This window comes from Curcuma longa, chromosome 17 (genome assembly GCF_044706935.1).
Source record: "Curcuma longa cultivar G26 ecotype Majalengka, Jawa Barat chromosome 17, ITB_CL_G26_1.1, whole genome shotgun sequence".
NCBI classification, from domain to species: Eukaryota; Viridiplantae; Streptophyta; class Magnoliopsida; order Zingiberales; family Zingiberaceae; genus Curcuma; species Curcuma longa.
The window spans coordinates 9299844-9321433 of record NC_133877.1 but is presented as its reverse complement, the minus strand read 5'-3'; the positions used below and the strand labels follow the sequence as shown (position 1 = coordinate 9321433).

The 21590-nt window shown below is 39.4% G+C and overlaps 1 protein-coding gene across 1 annotated transcript in view; it reads right to left on the bottom strand.

The window, feature by feature from the left end:
• Positions 1–20714, bottom strand: part of LOC141811396 (putative LRR receptor-like serine/threonine-protein kinase At1g74360) — a 28479-nt gene extending 7765 nt beyond the window's left edge. The window contains exon 1 of the mRNA XM_074699445.1: positions 20550–20714. Within this exon, the coding sequence (XP_074555546.1) occupies positions 20550–20619 (70 nt within the window). The 5' untranslated portion in view covers positions 20620–20714. The remainder of the gene's footprint in view (positions 1–20549) is intronic.
• Between the last annotated feature and the right edge of the window lie 876 nt (positions 20715–21590).

Sequence of the window (21590 nt, the reverse complement as noted above, 5' to 3'; positions counted from 1 at the left end):
CGCCACCTTAGCGGCCCCACACGGTCGGCCCTACGACCATCTATAAGGAGGTAAATCGAGAAAGTGCAGTTGGTTACGACGCAGGAGGGTATTGCCTGGCTTCGCCAGGATTCGAACCCTTGCCCTCTTCTGCAAGTCTGTTGCGTCGTAACCAACTCACCTATGCCCCGGGAGCGAATTAATCGCTACTCGAGTTTGGCTACCGAGTATTGGCAATTGTCACATCACTTCCTTTGTCGTACCATCAAATTTTTGTTTTATTATTAATTAACCATCAAAATTTTATTCGGTAAATTTTATTCAATCACAAATTAAAAATTAAAAATTTTATTTGATTATTAATTTAATGATCAAAAAATTATTTCATCATTAATTAATTAGCAATCAAAATTATATTCAACTACTAATTGACGATCTAAATTTTATTAGATAGCTATTTAATAATTAAATAAAAATTCGTTCATTAATTTCTTATAACTTTTGGTATACGATTAAGATTGCAACTTGAATCAAATCCATATGATGTGACTGTCACTTATAGACGATAAATTATTACAGAATCTCTCCCTATTTACAGATATATTTGTCAATTTCTTTCTGAAACTACTATAAATGAGGGGTGAGTTTATCGACAAAGCTCGATGCCGGAAACTATTATGGTTGAGCGCCGAAGTTAAGTTGAAGGTCGGCGACGGTCAAGGATTAATGAATTTTGCTTGTAGCCAATTGAAGCCAACAAATATTGGCAACAAATTGCTATTGCGTTGGAGGAACAAGAAGTGGTTCGCCAAGCTGCTCTTGCCGCCATTGGATTCAAAATCGCCACCTCTCTTCATCACTTCCTAAGATTCAAATCTCCTCCTTCCTAGAAAATAACTGTGACAGAGTTAAGTCATTGAGAATGGTGAACACATGACATAGTGTGCATGAAGAGGTTGCACCTTCCAACAATGGCTGACGGTCTAGATGATGAAGCAAGAGGGGTTGCACCACGGACTCTTATGCATAATCAACTTAGATCATTATAACAACCGTGGAAGAGATTCTCTGTCAGTAAAAATTTTCATTACCAACGGGAGTTGGTGAAGTAGGGCAAGATCCACCTATATATGGAACCATTACATGAGGTTATGACTTGTAGTTACCACTTGAGTCCTTAAAAGGGCTCGAGAGGTACCCCTTTCTCAATAGATATCATAACGGAAGAACTCCCAATCCATTGTCATCCTTGTTGGTCAGAGAATATGATGACATAAAATGTTGGATTTTCTCGATAATACTAGTGGAATCGGCGCAACAATGATTCGACACTTTAACATCGGACACAATTTAGTCTTTTGAAGACGACTTTTGCTCCACTTTTCAATAGACGGCACAAATTCTATGACACCGAAAAATGCTTCCTCTCTTTTGTACACTCAAGACGGAGGAAGTCCACCCTTTTGTAATGAAATCATGGAGCTCCTTGCTCCACTCGAAACGAGTGAATAAGAGTTGCTAGCTTCATGAGTTTCTATCAAAAGTAACACTAGTCGACAACAAAATAAATATGTCAGATTCACAAGAAAGGTCGTAGCAATCATTATGGATTCTACCATTTTAGTTTCAATATCATTTCACAGACGCAGATTTATATATATATAAAAAAGATAATTGAGCTCAGGATCGCAAATTAAAATGAATATATGTTCAAATTTTAATATGTTTATGTATGATAGACCCATAGTCTTGCATTATTTACAAAATAATATATATCAAAATAAAATATTAAAAATATCAATCAGAAAAATGAAATCTTGTTATATATATATGTATATATCGTTTACAATTTTTATTAGAATGAATTTAGTAATCGACAATAATAATAATAATAATAATAATAATAATTTGATTAATGATAATAATTAGTTAATGATATGTCAAATAAATAAATCTAAATATATAAAATTTATTTAGGAATTTCCAAAATTTAAAATAGACTTTATATAATATTTTAAAGGGATAATTCCGTTAAGATGCAATTAAGTTGTTTAAACTGTCCTAATTAATTAATTTAAATTGGGAATTTAATTGACTAATTAACCTAAGGTTTCAATTAATTCCCAGGTTAATACTATACCTTTCCTCTCTTCGCACGCGTGCCGTCTCTGCCCTCGACACCAAACCAAGTAACCGACGACCACTTCCTCCGCTTTGTTTTTCAGCTTGCACGCGACGTCGCTGCCGCGATGAACTGTCGCCGGAGAAGACGCCGCCGTGAGCTGTTGCGTGACAAATCTGGAAAAAAAAAATCCAAAGTCTGGAACGTTCCGTTCTGTTTCTATGTCTTTTTTTTCTTTTTCTTTACCGTTATAATGATGTGGAGAAACTTGATCCTCCGAGTTGACGAGCTAAGACGCTCTTGTCGACAACTTTCATCTACTAGCCACATCATTTGTATTTCCCAATAATTTTATTTCTATTTCTTCTTTTTCTAAAATGTTAATACGGTAAGAAGAGAAAATCATATATGATAAGGTAAAGTCTATAGTCAAGACCCGGTGAAAATCAAAGAGCCAATCATGATCTCATTAACTAGGTTCAATAACTTCGACTCCTACATCAACTCGATCACTCCAATTGCGGAGGACACAACCTCCTCCTCGGCTCCTTCATCTACTTGGTCATCCCGACTCTAGAGGATACAGTTTCCTCAACTCCTTGATCAACTCAGTCACCCCGACTATAGAGGACATGGCCTTCTCGGCCAATGACGAAGTCAGAAAATTTATAGCCTCCCAGCTAATCCCAATCTAATTGACAGTCCCCGGGCTATCTTCCTCTCTCACATCTATTTTTCATTTTTTCTACAGTAAATTTAAATGGTAATTCTTCTTTAAGCCCGTTGGGCCCCCAAGCTAAAGCTCGGGTAGAAACATGCTTGGTTCCGCCCTTGTTTTCGGCTCCTTCGTCGACTTGGTTACTCCGACTCTAGAGGACACATCCTCCTTGGCTCCTTCATCAACTCGACCATTCATACTCCAGATGACACAACTTCCTTCATCAACTTGGTCACCCCAATTCTAGAGGGTACAATCTCCTTGGTGCTTTCATCAACTCAGCCACTTTAACTCTAGAAGATACAATCTCCTTGACTCCTTCATTGACTCGGTCACCCCCACTCTAGAGGATACAACCTCCTTGGCACCTTCATCGATTCGGCCACCTAGACTTCAGAGGATACAATCTCCTTACTCCTTCATTGACTCAATCATCCTTATTCCAATAAGATAAATACTTCACGATTCCTTCACAACTTAGTCTTCCTATATGGGTTTACTGACAGTTATTGTGAATATTCTTGAGCATGTCATCATAACGAGCATAGGAACAATCATAAGAGTGTCAGATTTGATCTCCTATATGCTCTCCTACATACACATAACATACGATAAATGAAGGAGTAGATAACAACTATCAGATCTGATCTCTCTGGATTGCAGACGTGGATATTCTTATCAAAGTATTGCAAGTATCTTTGGTGCCTTTCTCCTCCCCAAGATATTCAACATTCATTGCCCCCACTATCCTATCTTGTCAATCCATCAGATTGCGATCTCATTCAAAAGTAAATGTGAAAGAGATGAGGCATTTCAACTTTTAGATTAAGGTTGTCCTCTAGCACGCACGGTAGGCACTGAAGGATGTCGATGGCGATTAGGTTGGATCAAAGTCCATGTATGCAATTGCACTACTCAATGATGGGTCGTTGTAGAATCTCTTCCAGAGACATATCTATCGACTACCTTTTGAAACTACTGCAAATGAAGGACGAGTTCATCTGAAATCCTAGTAGGAATTGAGCTTGGTGCCTGAAACTACCATTGTCGAGCCTCGAAGCCACGCTGAAAGGCGGTGACGATCAACGGATTGGCGGATTTTGCTTGTAGCCAATCAACAACGAGTTGGTATTTGGTTGGAGGAATAAGAATTCATTAACATTGTTCTTCGTCATCGGAGCTACTCTTGCCACCAATGGATTCGGAATCGCCCCCTCTGTTCCTTGCTTCCTCATATTCAAATTCATTCCATGTTAGTAAATATCATTCCATGATCGGTATTTTTTTTAAAAAAAATTATCGGTCAAACAAATGGGCAGTAAAATTTTTTAAAAAATAACGATCAAATATATATGAGGTCGGTATTTTTTCAAATAAATGGATGATAATTTTTTTAAAAATACTATCAAATATATATTTAATTGATAATTTTAAAATAAATGGTCGGTAATATTTTTTTAAAAAAATACAAATCAAATATATATTTGGTCGATAATATTTTAAAAATTTACCGAGCAATCTATAATTGATCGGTATTTTTAATTCAGTTATCGGCCAAAATACATTTTGATCGGTAATTCATTTTTATCGATAATTATAATTATTTATCGGCTAAAATTTATTTTAACGGATAAATTTAAATGTTTATCAGTCAAACTCATTTTGGATGGAAATAAGAAGAAGGAAATCTGTGATTAGGCGGACAAAATTTCGTCTTGCAATTTGATTTTTCTTTGCTCGATCGAGTTTGGTGACCCGCCATACTGCCAACTGCGACTCCACTTCCTTTGCAGTCGGTCTCCAGTGTGCGACCAAGATCATAGCTTGGATCAAAGTTAGCGTATGCAATTGCACTACTCAATGATGGATCGTTGTAGAATCTCTTCCAGAGACATATATGTCGACTACCTTTCGAAACTTCTGCAAATAAAGGACAAGTTCATCCGAAATCCTAGTAGGAATCGAGCTTGGTGCCTGAAACTACCATTGTCGAGCCTCGAAGCCAAGCTGAAAGTCAGTGGCGGTCAACGGATTGGCGGATTTTGCTTGTAGCCAATCAACAACGAGTTGCTATTGGGTTGGAGGAATAAGAAGTCATTAACATTGTTGTTTGTCATCGGAGCTACTCTTGCGACTGATGGATTCAAAATTGTCTCCTCTCTTCCTTGCTTCCTCAGATTCAAATTTACTCCTTCCTTAAAAAATGACCGACAACAAAGGAGTTAAGACATTAAGAATAGTGAACATGCGATGTAGTCTACTGTAGGAGGTTGTGCCCTCTAACAATGGGCAATGACCTCTGAATGATGAAGCAGGTGGGGTTGTGGCAAGGACTCTCATGCGTAATCAGCTCACCTAGCCCATTATAACCACCGTGGACGAGATTCTCCATCATCGAATTTTCATTACCAATAGGAGTCATCATTATGAAAATTTTCTATGACCAATGGGGCCAGCTTGGATGATTTACCCTGGCTGATTTCGGATTGTAGGCTACGTTCATGCAATACCCGGGCTGCTTCCTTTATATTTTCAAAATTTTCTTACTTTTGCCGGTAAATTCAAGTATTTTTTCTTCTCGACGTTGTCGAGCTACAGCCCGGGTAGTGCATAGGGTGGCTCCGCCCTTGGCTATGACTTGTAAGTTCTCGAGAAGAGGCAACCACTTGTGTCCTCACATTGTGAGGGAAAGTTGAGTTTACACGGAAATTAAAATGATCAGTGATCTAATTTACTTTGGCAGGTAATATGGATTACCGACCAAAAATATTTCATTGGAACTTGACTAATAATTCATAGTTAGCAAATATCATTCCATGATCGGTATTTTTTTTAAAAAAAATTATAGGTCAAATAAATGGGCAGTAAATTTTTTCAAAAATAACGATCAATATATATGAGGTTAGTATTTTTTTCAAATAAATAGCCGATAAATTTTTTAAAAAATACTATCAAATATATATTTAATTGATAATTTTTAAAATAAATGGTCGGTAATATTTTTTTAAAAATACCAATCAAATATATATTTGATCAGTAATATTTTAAATATTCACCCGACAATCTATAATTGATCAGTATTTTCAATTCAATTATCGGCCAAACTACATTTTGATCGGTAATTCATGTTTATCGATAATTATAATTATTTATCTACTAAAATTTATTTTAACGGATAAATTTAAATGTTTATTGGTCAAACTCATTTTGGATGGAAATAAGAAGAAGGAAACTTGTGATTAGAAGGAGACCTGCAGGACAATTCATATCTGTCGACTACCTTTCAAAACTACTCCAAATGAAGGACGAGTTCATCCAAAATCCTAGTAGCAATTGAGCTTGGTTCCTGAAACTACCGTTGTCGAGCATCGAAGTCAAGCTGAAAGTCAGTGACGGTCAATGGATTGGCGGATTTTGCTTGTAGCCAATCAACAACGAGTTGCTATTGTGTTGAAAGAATAAAAAGTCACTAACATTGTTGTTCGTCATCGGAGCTACTCTTGCCACCAATGGATTCGGAATCATCTTCTCTCTTCCTTGCTTCCTCAGATTCAAATTTACTCCTTCATAAAAGATGAATGACGACAAAGGAGTTAAGACATTAAGAATAGTAAACATGCCATGTAGTCTACAGTGGAAGGTTGTGCCCTCTAACAATGGGCGATGACTTCTGAATGTTGAAGCAGTAGGGGTTGTGGCAAGGACTCTCATGCGTAATCAGTTCACCTAGCACATTATAATCACCATGGATGAGATTCTCCATCATCGAAATTTTCATTACCAATAGGAGTCAGTGGAGTGGGGCAAGCCTCACTTATGGAGCCATTATATGTGACTACGACTTGTAGTTCTCGAGAAGAGGCAATCCACTTGGGTCCTCACACTGTGAAGGAAAGTTGAGTTTACAAGGAAAATAAAATAATCAGTGATCTAATTTACTTTGGCAGGTAATATGGATTGCCGACCAAATTTATTTATTGGGACTTGGTTAATAATTCATAGTAAAATTATCAGTCAAACAAATGGGTAGAAATTTTTTTAAAAAATAACGATCAAATATATATGAGGTTAGTATTTTTTTAAATAAATGACTGATAAATTTTTTTAAAAATACTATCAAATATATGTTTAACTGTTAATTTTTAAAATAAATGGGTAGTAAAATTTTTTAAAAAATATCAATCAAATATATATTTGGTCGGTAATATTCTAAAAATTTATCTGACAATCTATAATTGATCGGTATTTTCAATTCAATTATCGGCCAAAATATATTTTAATCGGTAATTGATTTTTATCGATAATTATAATTATTTATCAAATAAATTTATTTTAACAGATAAATTTAAATGTTTATCAGTAAATGAAAAAACCCAAATAGAATGTAATTTTTCAAGGAGAAAGAAAAGAATTGACTCATGATGGTCTGCCTATACCTCCTCTTTTATCCACTCTTCTCTGCATGTAATAGTTCTGGCTAACGGTTGTTACAATGATGGTCTAATCGCTTACGCATTACAACATTGATTAGCTATCCATCATTGGATATGGGTTCATATCCCAAGAGATACTGCTCGATCATAACCAACTAGACAACTCTGAATTTCTACGTTCAATGTATTCATATGCCCTAGGCGGCTAGGACTCGATTATACCAAGTATATGCACTACTTGGTATAAGCCTTTTTCTCACAAAACATTGGTTTCATGATTATATTTGATCCAACAATAGCCATAGAAGAACCCCTGCTTAAAATATAATTAAAACCATTATTTTGAAAAAACCAATTCCAGCTCCAACAGGCTTCAATCCGAAAATGCTATTCTGTACTCTAATGCTTTATTTGAGAAGAAGTGAGGGAAAAAGAAGGAAGGGTAAATAAGGGGAAGGGAACTTTGAACCTTATTTGGAAAGGAGTGAGGAAAGAGGAGAGAAGCATAGAAAAGGATAAGTTTTAACCTTCTTTATTCATGAAAAGAAAGATTTTCTTACACTCTAATTTGGGGTGTAAGAAAAGGGAATGCAACTCTAAATATTATTTGTTCCAATTTTTTTCTTGTTTTAAAATATTAATTTTTAAATAACTTATTTAATTTATTCAACTTAAAATTTTTAAATTTCTCTAGCTGAGTATGATCTTTTCATTCCTTTCTTACATCGTAAATTTTTATAGAAATATATGTAAAAATATTGATTATCTTTTGTCATACTAAAATATGCAGATTTTATATTTCACATATTTATTGAATGTCTACTCATTATTTTTTTAATTTTTATTTATTTAAGTCATAAATATTAATTTTAGTTTGTCTTACAATGTAGTTTTAACAAGAAAAATCTTACATCAATTTAATAAGTTATATATATTTTTTTCACATGTAAATTTATTTTAAGAAGCCTTCCTTTCCTTCCAAACAAGGAGAACATAAATACTTCATTTTCCTTTCTCTTTTCCTCCCTTCTTCTTTCGTTAATGAATCTTCTCTCAGTCTAAGAAAGGGTCACTACGACACATTATGTCTCTCTTAAGATGTGCATGAATCATCCTCCTGCAAGTCTCGGTCCCCCACAGAAGTTAGCAAATTCTTCTCTTCATGTTCAGGTTGATGGATATAGGTTGGCTGTTGGAGCTCTCAAAAGACAGTCGGTGTCCCTTTCCTTCTCTCAATCAATAACACAGTTATTTCACTCAATCTCTACTGTCAGAAACTTCATTATCTCAATTGATCACCTCGGTGGTGTGTAATAGCATCTTGATTTGAAAGTGACTCCAGTGCAGAATCTTCTTCACCTTTCTCCTTCGCTATAAACTCATCATTATCATCCTCACTATCCAAATTCAACGGACGCAATAAATTTTGTTCAGCCCTTTTCCTAATCATGGACAAGTAGCAACTAACTAGCTCTTTAGTAGTTCGAGTGCGAAAGTTCTTTTCAAATCATCATTGCTGATAACTACTGAGCTCCCTTCAAAATTTAACATATCGCTTGACTAAAAGAGCTAAGACATGAATGTCTTAATTCATTGAACATTTATCTTAATTTAATGCTGAACCTAATGCAACCTTTCGCTTTCATCCGGATTTGAGAAACGGAATAGCTATTATCTCATATCGTTCCGTCTCCACGAAATCGAAAATCCTAAAGAAGAAGAAAAGCAAGCAAGAGGCCAATCTTTAAAAGAAATTAGATTGACGGCATCGTAATCTCTTTGCCGATGGAGAACGTAGAGATATGTCAAAATACCTAATCCAACAGAGATTATATATATATATATATATATATATATATAAACTCATATGTTATCGGCCATTAATAATAATGGTGTAAATTAACGGGTTCTACACATATAAACCCCTATATCCAATAATAATTCAAACCCTTCATAATAATTAAATTAGATCATATAAGTTTAGTTCTATATGATATAGATGCATGTCATAAAGAAATCCTTCAGAATTATCCCTAGGTGTTTCCCCTCCCTTTTCCTTTTCTGCTAATATCTCCCTTCTCCCTCATTTCTTTCTATCTCCTCTTGATTTCTTTCTCTTCCCTTGCCTGTAATCCTCGATGACCATAATAATTGATATCAAAGCTCTCAACAAAAAGTTCCATTAGCATATGTTGGAAGATTTCAAATAGTTGTGGTTAATTATAATTTTTTAATTTACTTTCCTTACAGTTAGTTGTGAAATCGATCGTGTAAAACTGCTGAAATGATGGATTCTATATTTTACTGAAGAAAAAAAAGATTTCAACCAATTGAAAGAAGATATACGGAAAGGTGATGGCCAAATTGCAACACTGACAAAAAAAAAAAAAAAAAAAAAAAGTAAAAGCATCAAGTCAATCCAATAGTGACGGTTCATGAAGGAACCACCGATGATGTTTCCCTCCTGCCTTGCTAAAGGTCCTTCCATGGACACATCCTTCCTAGAGGTTACTATTCTCTATTCCTTTTTCTCCAAATCTGGATATTTTTGTACAAATTTAATATGTAAAATTCATATTATATTAAATTATTTGTATTATATTAATTTATTGAATTGTCGGTAAGACTAAAGGGGTGATTAGCCACTAGCATTAGATTACTCATTTGTGGTTACAATTATAGTTAGTATGCATAACAATAATAACAACAATTAAATCTTTATCCTAATAAATAAGATCGGTTATATGGACCTTTTATGACATTAGACTTGATCCCCTAGTATATATAAAAAAAAGGGCATCATCTGCGGGGTCCGGGGAAAGGATATTTATGCATACCTTGCCTTTGGCAAGAGGCTGTTTGAGATTATCATTTTACCTTTTACATGGCAGCAACCTTATTTATGCCAAGGCTCCCCTAGTATATCATTATCTATATTTATATGAATTTATCTTATTTTATTATTGCTAATCAAGTCTTATATTCCCACGTTATCAAAGATCTAGAGTCCTTACCCAAAGCCCAAGGTACTCATTTTCCTATATCACAAACAAACAAGACATTCGAATTATTACACCGAGTACTCAAACATTTAGATCTACATCCGGCCAATGCATGTTGCTCTGATCACCTCAACTTGCTACATGGACCCTCTCTTCTGTAAAAGGTGAAATCCGTCAGTTAGCGGCCCCACACGATCGGCCTCACGATCATTTGTGAAGAGGTAAATCGAGAAACTGCAATTGGTCACGACGCAAACCTGAGTGCAAACAACATATTATTTTGGCAGGAATGATAACAAGTAAGATTTTCTATTCTATTCTAAGCTTGATTTACAATTCCAGTGAGAATCATTGGCCATAGGAGCTAAGGAGATGTACAACCCTCTTGATTCAATAACAAACAATACAATAGAAAGTCACACTCAACTTTGTGAAAGATAAATTCTCTGTTCCATTAGAAAAGTTTGATATTACATTTCCATTTACAAAAAAAAGAGAGGAAGGAACAAATATAAATGAGGGCCAGCCTACTCCAAATTGTCGAGGTCTTCCGAGGAATCTCATTGAAGATCATCTCCAAATTCAAGAAATCTAGAGGGAGTTTAGTTGGTAAGTGCCCAACTTCTCGAAACTGGCTGACAACTCCATCAAACCCATATTTGATCTCTTAAATATACGACTATTGAGTACGTCATATATTTTCTTCTTCTGGGCCGCCCATCAATCCTCCTCCCCAGCCTTGTATTCGTTGAGTTCTATTTCCATGGCCACCAACTTGCCTTTCTAATCATCTAGACTGTCATCTAAGGTCTCTATCTCTGCTCCCTCCCTGAGACCTAGATTCAGACATTTTTGTTTTCAGCAGGAGGCTCATCTTCAGCTCTACCTCCCAAGTCCCCATCTCAACCTCTACCCGCTTTAACACATACCTATGGCTTCTTTCTTCTTTTTCTTCTATTTCTTCTTCTTTAAAGAAACCTGCAACTCCAACTCCTTCACCCAGCCTCGTACTCGTCTTTAAGAGAGGCCATCTCAGCTTGGATGACCTCCAACTTTTGCTACTTCACATGAAGATGCTCCCCTTTGCCCCCAAACTCAGCTTTAAGTCGCTCCACCACTGCCTTCAGCGCCTCTGACTCTTGACTAGATGTCACGCCCCGAGAAGGCCGTCCGAAAAATTTCGACAGCATCTCCCCAGTAACCATGACAATTTTCCTGAATACATGCAAATATACTCAGCCACAGGCGGCTGGAATAGGACTACTCGTCCAATCAATACACACAACCACAACAACTATAAAATAAGGCCTACACGGCCACATAACACTATCACATGCACCATAACAACAACCACAGACAACTATAATATGCAAAAGTCACATAAAGCAAAATCATCGAAAATCCGAACGTAACTAATGCCCACAATGCAATCCAACATAACTACAGTCATAACACATCCAAACCATAACTACATGTCCACAAAATAGTAAATATAACTAGAGACAACGACAGACCAAATGCAACTAGCAGGAAACCTTCCGAAGTGAGATAGCAGCAGCCGACCGAAACTCCAAGCTCCAAGTACCTATCTGTTACCTGGGGAGAAAACAAAGTAACCCCAGGGTCTGGGTGGTGAGCATTAGATGCTCAGTGGGTACAGGAAATGTGCATGTAAGATAATCATGAGGAACAACAAGAATATACAAGTCTGAATAAACATGTATAGAAGAAACAAATAACACATATATGGTAGCAGGTATCAACAGGGTATCAAGAGTATCAACGAATCAAGCATGGTATATCAACGGAGACGATATGAAAAGATCAACTGTGCAACAGGTATAGAAATCAGGTACATGTAAGCATGTATGTAATGTCATACAAGTGCAACAATCATGGCAAATAAATGCAACAATCAACAAGCATATGAATAAAGTAATCTATGTAATAACCTACCAACGAATGCATGTAATATGCATCAACCATCGCAATCAAAAATAACAAGTCAAGTCACTGTCTGCACTCGTCGTCCCCAGCCACTCCTCTCGGAAATGAACATGGGGCGCACAACAGGACATACTGCGCAAACTCCAACAACTGACCACTAAAAATAAGTGGGGAGTGGCAGTGTAGCAGGAGGGCAATGTAGCCAGTCCTGGTCGCACCCAACTGTAGTGCAACCTCTTACCCATGTGACACCACAACACGGCATCGGGTAAGAGCCAACAACATTCAACACCTACAACTACTATGGATGCATGATGATCATCCCAACATGTAATAGCTACTTTAATTAGCATGCTCAACAGGAATCAACAGGGATCAACATAGGTCAATGATATCATGGTTAAGATTATTCTAGCCAGGAATAGATCAGATGGAGGTCATACAACAGGTAACAAGCAACGAATCAGATGAGTACCAACTGGATAAATTCTACTGAAACAAAGGTATCAACATGATATCAAATAGATCATTATAAGATCAAACAACAAGTATCAAGCAGTGATCATCAAGGGTATCAACTAAATACTATCTATAAAGCATGGATATTAACAGAATAGATAGAAAAGCAACAATACATGCACAGAAAAGGAATTCCTGTATTGACCAAGTACAGGGTACCCACCTGATCAGATGATCGTAGACAACTAGAACCCCCAGAAAATATAGGACCACAAGTCAATCAAGGTCCTGCAAAAAGGAATAAATAATATTCCTAAATACAACAATTAAACAAATAGAATCATGCCAAATTTACCAACCAACCTATCGTAAGTTAATCATCCCAATTAACTACCCAACTTTACCATCCCATGGTTTACAACATAATTCAACATATCAACTCATTAATTAAACGACCTAACCAACTTTACCAATAAATCGATCAATATAACACATGGAAAAAGGTCAAACCAATCTACAACTTCCAACAGGTCCCCTTCATTCAACATCCTAACCACCCTAAACATCCTATTCATTAAAACTAATCTTAACCTAACAACCCATCAACAGTAAGACCACCCTAATCCAACAATAACAAGATCCACACTAATCAGATTCTAAGAAATAGATAAACTAATCATAGATCCAAAATTCTTACCTCTGATTGAAGCCCAACCAAGCCCTAAATTCCTCTTCCTCTCTTCTTCCTTTCCACAGCCGCAACCTCACGGTTCTGTTCCAAAAATAGGGCAATCCTTAGAAGATTCGAAGCTCTACCGTGATATTAAACTCTAAGAAACAAATGAAACCAAACCTAAATCAACCATCCTTACCAATTTTCTTCTTCAACGCCGAAACCAACCAACCCTCCAAGCTGCTGCCGGGCAGATCCACGAACTCCCACCGACTGACCAAGTCCAAACAACTCTGAAAATCAGGAACGACTCAGATCTAAACTCAGGAAAACCCTGGCTAATCTAAACTTACCAATCGGATTCTCCTCCTCTTCGATTTGCTGCCGCCGAACCGCCTCAACCACACGAGCCAAGCCCGTTCCAGCAAGACCTAGCCCCGGTCTATGCAAGCTCCGGTCGCCGGCTTCCTCCTTGGCACCGGCGGCGAAGAGAGCGGCCACGCGTGCGTCGAAGATGAAGAACAGAGGCGGAGCAGAGGGAATCGACGCGCGTCAGGAGAAGGCAGCGATTTTAGGTTTACTGTAGCGTTCTTAATGGGGTTTTTAAACATGTCTTAACGGGTTGAGTTGCCATCCACTAACCCATTTTACCTTATATCCTTAACCCTTTAACCTTTAACCTTTTAACCCTCTTAGATAACTTAAGGTCTAATTAATAAATTCCCTAATTTAAAGGTTAATTTATTTACGAATAAATCCTTAAATATTTCGATATTTTATAATAAAAGTCAACTTTGTTGACTTTTGATCAAGTCAAAGGTTGACACTTAACTTTGAAGACCAAACAAAGCCCTTGAGAAGCTATGAAGATAAAAAAGGAAAGGAAGACTTTATCTCTTCAAGCTTAAAGGATTGCTTCGAAGCAAAGACAATTAAAGGATAAGGTTAGCCAAAGGTTTAATTAAAGAAGATAAAAGTTTTTAACTAGCCGAAGGTTTAATCAAAGAAGATAAAGCTCAGCCTTATTAATCGATAAAGAGCTATTTCTCGTCAAAGATAATTTTATCTTTGATCAATGGTTGAGATTTAAGTTTATCTCCTATCAACAATCAAGATCTTATCTACGGATCAATGGCTAGGATAACATCCCATCTACGACTAACGGTCAAGATCAACTGTCTAAGGCTATAAATAGACTTAGAAGTTTAGAGTTAGATATTGAATTTTTTTGCTTGAAAACTCTCTCTAAGTCTGTGTACTTTAACTTGTAAAGGCTTCTCCGCCTAAAGGAGTTTCTTAGTTGAGCTTCAATTGTCTTGGAAGTAACCATCCAGTTGCAACCAAGTTTAAAAAGATGACTGCCTATTTTTTATTTCTTAATCCGTCCATTCATCCTCCTCTAGTTGGTCCACCTCGATCCTACAAGGTCCAACGCTGCTAACTCTGTTAGATGTCTGAAAGATTTAGACCTTTCCTCTTGATGACCATGGTACCACATCTTTGCCATGTCGTCTATTAATGATATTATCACTTCCAACCATGATTCGAGAGGGACCTCTTGCCCCGTTGGAGTGCTTGAGGTAGATGGTAGATCTTTCGTCCTCTGTGTTGCAGACGCCGACTCGGGGTGATCGACATGGTGTTGTACGATCAATGATTCAGGGAAATTAGTAGGGTCAGTAGGTAGATTGTCTTGAGCATGGACAACATGGCTCAGCTCAACTTAGGGCAATCTAGTCTCAACAGAGGGGATAGCTATCGAGCCAGTTGCAATTGTGACCTTAGATGGATCTTGTGCTTGGTGCCTTTTTCTACTTATCCTCATAGGCCTATCTGACTCATATGAGGGGGCGAGCATTGCTGATCTTGGAGATAAATATGTCAGTTGTTGCACAACAATCAGGGTTGTGTCATTTGCTCGGCTATGTAGTTGGGCACCCCTCGCTTCTAGTTCGGTCGAGGTCATCTTCAAACACTTGTTGATGGAAGCCCTTAACATGGTCTCAGTTTTATGATAACAAAAAAATATTCAGTTAACCCTCACATAAAATCAAGCAGGGTAGATCTTACTGAATGAAGCATGGAGCTCGGTGTCTACTGGACTCAAGCCCAAGTAGAAGAGCAAGCCCTCCTCAAGCAGGACTTTTACATCAGACTGTAGACCTAAGAGGATCTCAGAGGCAGTAACAAAGGTATGTTCTAATTTATATCTATCTAGACTTGGGGGCAGGGGCAACTCTGGTCTCCACTCAATAAGACACAAATATGACATGGGAGGTTGAATAAAAAAGTAATGGGTCTTCCACCCTTTATGCGAACTTGGGATTTTATCTAGAAAGTTGCAAGAGGGTCGGACAGTAAATTAAAAGACCCCAGTTTTTATTTTTTTTGGATAAAAGAAATAATAAAAAACCTAGAGGTTGAGTGGGATTCGATAGAAGTGGAAGATGATGACTACTCTGCAAAGTAATCGATATGAATTAGGAGCTAACTATTGAAGAGAAATATGAAAGTATTCAAAAACCTCGACAAAGAAACAGGGAAAGAGAAACCTAAGACCATCTAACATTTGACTTCTAAAAAAGGTCAAGAAACGCTCGAGAGGACAGTGTGGTCGATCGAGAGCATTAAGAATCACTAACCTATAGTCGGTTGGAATTTTGAATTGCTTCCTTATCTGGTCTAAGTATCCTTCGTTGAATCTAACTCCATGGATTTGTACCAAGGAGCGGGGGAACTCGTGGTCGCCATGAATAGCAAGGATAAAGAAAAAGAAAAGGCAAAAAAACAAGGTCAAGAGATGAAAAAAGGACTTACAGAAACTAGAAATCGTGAAGTCATAGAAAACAACACACGGAGCTCGAAGATTCAAAGAGAGACAAATGTGATGGTATTCTCTTGTCGCTAGCCCTAATATATTTGATGCAAAAAAAGGTAGCTGTGGGATCAGGAAGATGAAATGGCAAGATATCATCCTACACCGTTTGATCTTACAACCGAACCGACAAAATCTCATCAGTCGCCTCGAATCAAGCATTCTGCACCACCCTAAGACAAATTGATCCAAGGGATGATACGCCATCATGTGTATCGCCTGCATTAATGATGCATATCTCGCATATTACTGAGGTATTCAATGAAGAGGCAAAAAATCACGTCATCCCTGGATCCGAGTCAGTAGTTAAGCTACAATCATCTCAGTCTAGTTAGTCGTATGTGGACCTCCTTCAACTAGACTTAAGAGGAGGCTTGTGATATGGTGAAAAGGAGAACCTACATGTGGAAGATTCAAGTCAACAGTCACGCATAGGTGTAAGGTCAAAGCCAAGCATAGGTGGAGGTCATGGTGACCCTTCAACTTCTTTAGCTTAGTCACTCGACCTCAGAAAGCTTAGGCCCCTCCGACTCCTCCTTCGACTTAGCCACCCGAATCCAGAGGACTAGAGTTCTTCAACTCCTTCAGCTTGGTTACTTAACCCTAGAGGGCTCATGCCCCTCCAAGTCCTCCTTCGGCTCAGCCACTCAACTTTAGATGACTCAAGTTCTTCAACTTAGCTTCTTCAGCTTGGTCACTCGACTCCAGAGCACTCAAGCCCCTCCGACTCCTCCTTCGACTCAACCACCCGCTCCAGAGGACTTGGGTTCTTGACTCCTTCAACTTGGTCACTTGACCCTAGAGGGCTCAGACCCTCTAACTCCTCCTTCGATTCAGCCACCCAACTCTAGAGGACTTGAGTCCTTTGCCTCCTTCATCTTGGTCACTCGACCCTAGAGGGCTCAAGCCCCTCCGTCTCCTCCTTCAGTTTAACCACCTGACTTCTATGGGTTCAAGCCCTTCAACTTGGTCACATGGCTTTGGAGGGCTTGGACCCATCAACTCCATCTTCAACTTAGTCATCATAAAACAAACAAATATTCCTAAAGACACTTGGCATCGCAGGGATGGCTTGCGATGATGGCAGAACAGTTATCCAAGTGTCAGACTTGGTCCTCTAGATACTATCCATCAGACACATGACATTCGATGAATGGAGAGACAATAACAACTGCTAGATCTGGTCCTCCATTGGTCCACACAAGGATACTAAAGGAGAACGACACGTCCAATGTGGAGATGCTCTTTCAAACAACTATATAAACCTTGGAGAAGTTAATTAAAGAGGATCATACTCTTCCTCCTAGGGAACTCTACTACGCTTCTCCTTCTTCCTCCTATTTTCCACTCTTCATATCAAAGACATCTCTAAGTGTCGGAGCGGCCACGCCGAGCCCCACCTTAGCGTCCATTCTAACCCTCTGATTGAGCCTTGTATAGTAGAGGATCTTGGTGCTTTCTTCTCCAATAAAGATTCCAGACAGCTTCCCCCTTCACTAAACCATTAAAAGACTAGTCAATCCCAAAGACAACTCACTAGTGACTCCCTAGATCGTAATCTTAAATAGGAACAAACACCTCATTATATTTTTATCTTAAGATTTTCAACCTCATTATAGTAGCTACGACTATATAGCAGCGACTATGTCACTATATTACAATGTGATAAAATATAATATTTTATTTTAATCAAAATTACTATATAAAAAAATACTATTATATCAAATATTCTTTATTAATTTAATTAAAATTATTTAAACTTTATTAAAATTATTTTAAGAGTAATGATAGGTAGCATGAATGTAACATGACATATTCAATGCAAGTGGATCCCATTGACATGCAGTGGGACCCATATCTATGCATTGAATGTGTCATGCTACATTCATGCTACAATTTTTCATGCTATCTATCATTACTCTTAATTTTAACTTGGTGTGAATCATTTTAAAAATTTTATAACAGTTACTAACAAATTTTCATAACTGTTGTTGAAAATAAAAATATTTTTGAGATAAAAAAATAAATGGGATGTTCATTTAATAATTTTTATAAAAAAATATTCATATAACAATTCATTAAATTAAATATTGCACGCTAAGGCCGCTAAGATGAAGGCGCCACACAGGAAGGAAGCCGAGCAGAACGCAACGACTAACCAAAATGCAACTACCCTCCAATGTCGGCCACTTCCAGGGGCAATACCACGGCTAGTGGGTGGCGGCGTTCCGCCGGCCGATGAAGCGGCAAAGCTAATGAGGGGATCTCCGATGAAGGAGTCATGTTCAAAGGTTGCGAGCTGGCCGCTGATAGGGATCTCGCCGGAGAGGAGAGGATTGTAGGAGACGTTGAACTTGTTCAGATTGGAGAGACCGTTCAGGCTCTCGGGCAGCTTGCCGGATAAATTGTTTCGCGAGAGGTCCAGACTAGAGAGGCACTGTAAAGACCCGATCTCCGATGGGATCTCACCCGACAACATGTTGTCGGAGACGTTGAGGACGACGACAGGCAGCTTACTTATCTCCTGTGGGAGTTGGCCAGAGAGATTGTTGGCATCGAGGTGGATCAGGCTTAGGTTCGTCATCTTCCCGATCTCCTGCGGGATGGCACCCGACAACTGGTTGCCGGACAGCTGTAGATAGCCCGAGATGACTAAGCTTTGATACCGGAACGATGAGTAGGTGCAGATTGGGAAGATCCCATAACCCTTCAGGAGGCGATCCCAAAGAGTCCGGCAGGTACTTCTCGTCATCAGCACGTAGACGAAGTTGAAAGGAGGATAACTGGCCGGGATCCACCGTTTCATTGCCAGACACTCCCCTGATCCGGCGACGGCTCTCGTCATCTCCCGGCGATTACTGTCAAACGTCGAGAATGGATCACTCCCGATTGCTGTTATCTCAGGAGGAATCGAACCGGAAAGCCGATTGTTGACAAGGTTCAGCCACAGTAAGCTTTTGCAGTTGCCTATGGCGGAGGGTATCACACCGCTAAGGTGGTTGTTTGCCAGCATCAACCAGAGGAGGGATGTCAAATTACCGATAGCCCAAGGGATCTCGCCGGTGAGATTGTTGTATGACAGATCCAGCAGCTGAAGCTGGGTCATCCTTCCAAGCTCCGGCGGGATGTTACCGGAAAAGTTATTGTTTGCAAGAATGAGGATCTTAACCTTGGGCATTGCCGTGATCGCCACCGGGATTTGGCCCGAGAATTGATTCGAGCTCAAGTCGAGTCTGAAGAGGTTGGAAAGCGCCAGAATCCCCGACGATTCGATGCCTCCGGTGTATGAATTCCCTTGAAGGATCAAATAGTTCACCGTCTTGAACCGGCCGAAGATTTCTTGGATATTGCCGTTGAAGTTGCACTGGCTGAAGTCGAGAAACACCAATTTGGAGCAGTTCAGAAACTCCTCAGGGATATCAGAGTCGAATTGATTCTTCCCCAAGTTAAGTACCTCAAGCTCCGAGAGAGATCCGATGCCGGAGGGAGCAGGCCCAGTGAACTCATTCCCCCACAGGTTCAGAGATGTCAACTTTGAGCAATTCGCGATGGAGCTCGGAAATGCCCCGGAAAAATTGTTGGCTGAAAGGTCCAAGATTTCGAGGTCGCAGCTGGATGCGAAGGCACTCGCCCAAAATTCTCCGGTGAGGTTGTTCTCGGAGACGGAGAACTCCCGGAGGCTGGCGAAGCCATGCCATACATGCCCGATGAAGTGGTTGGAACTCAGGTCGAGGTACTTGAGCCCGGCGCACTGGTCGAACCATCCAGTGATGTCTCCCGTAAAGGAATTTTCGGAAATATTGAGGCTGACCAGATTGCTACACAGCGCAGGGAAATTGTGGTGGATGCTGCCGTTGAACCGGTTGTGCGTGAGGTCGAGGGTGACCAGATTGGTGAGGGCGGCGAGGTCGAATTCCCCCTCGATAAGGTTGTGCGAGAGGTTAAGGTAGGTGAGGCCGCTGCATCTGCTGAGGTCGGCGGGGATGGCGCCACCGATGGTGTTCGACGAAAGGTCGAGGTGGGTGAGCTCAGTGAGACGGGAGAAGTTCGCGAAGATGCCGCCGGAGATGTTGGACTCTCTGAGGTCGACGCTGACTACACGGTCTGCAAGGTCGCAGGCGATGCCAATCCACTTGCAAGGCGAGGGATCGGACTGGTTCCAGCGAGCGTAGGGGTCTTGGCGTATGCTATTCCTGGCTAGGAGACGGGCCTTGAGATCAAGCAGAACCTCCTTGTCCTTGTCCAGGGACTGACCTGCAGGATAAGAATCTTAATTAAGGTACCAAAATTTGCACAGGAATTAGTGAGGAAGGAGGAAGAGAGAGAGAGAGAAGCCAGTACCTGAAACAAGGACTGAAGACAGTATCAGCAGCCAACAACAGCATGTGAATCTAATTTCCTCTCGCGACATGTCCTAGTTTCGATCATTGAAAGAGGAAAGGAGGATCCTGAACCGAGCAATTTACCTTGTTCGTTCCCTCTTCCTCGTTCTATGTTTGTACTAAATATTAGCTTTGTTATGTTGTTTTGAGCTCTCCTTGTCGCTCTTTTTAAAACCCTCTAAATGGTCATAAATAGTCATTATTTGGATAAGATGTTCTTCAAATACTTTTTTTTTTTAATTTGAACAATAATTCAATCGGCTAATCAATTGATTACTTAGTCTATTCAACCCAAATAAAATATTCTATTCGCAACAAATTCATTCTTAGTTGGCATAGCACGTCAATCAGTTGAAGTCAACTTAATCGGCTGAAAGATCTACTATAATACTGATGTAGATGGTTAGGATGAATGACGTGGCTCTATTGTAAGTCTTCTCATAGTCAAAGTTTCGACTGAGTTGTCACGCAAGTCCGCATGACTTTTTCCCTATCTTTGACTTGTCTTGGCAATGATGACTCTCATCTCGGCATCAGTTACTCTCGTCTCGGCATCAATTACTCTCGTCTCGGCAACGGTAACTCTCGTTTCGGAATCAGTCACTCTTGTCTCGACATCAGTCACTCTCGTCTCAACAGCGGTGACTCTCTTCTCGGCATCAGTCACTCTTGTCTCGGCAGCGGTGACTCTCGTCTCGGCATCAGTCACTCTCGTCTCAGCATCAGTCACTCTCGTCTTGTCGTCTCGGCATCAATATTCTCGTTTCGGTAGCAGTTATTCTCCTCTCGGTCGAGTCCGTCCCAACCAGCGGTCCCGCTCGGCCGACTTCGTCTCGACTATCCTCGTCTCAGCCAACCTCTCTTCCACATACCGTTTCAGCCACTCCACCTCACTCAGACTAGTTCCTAACCTTAGCTATGTGTCTCTGACACACTAGCCCTAGACGCCACTGCTCGAAGAAGGACTTATCTCAGATAACACATGTTTAGTTCCTTCTGA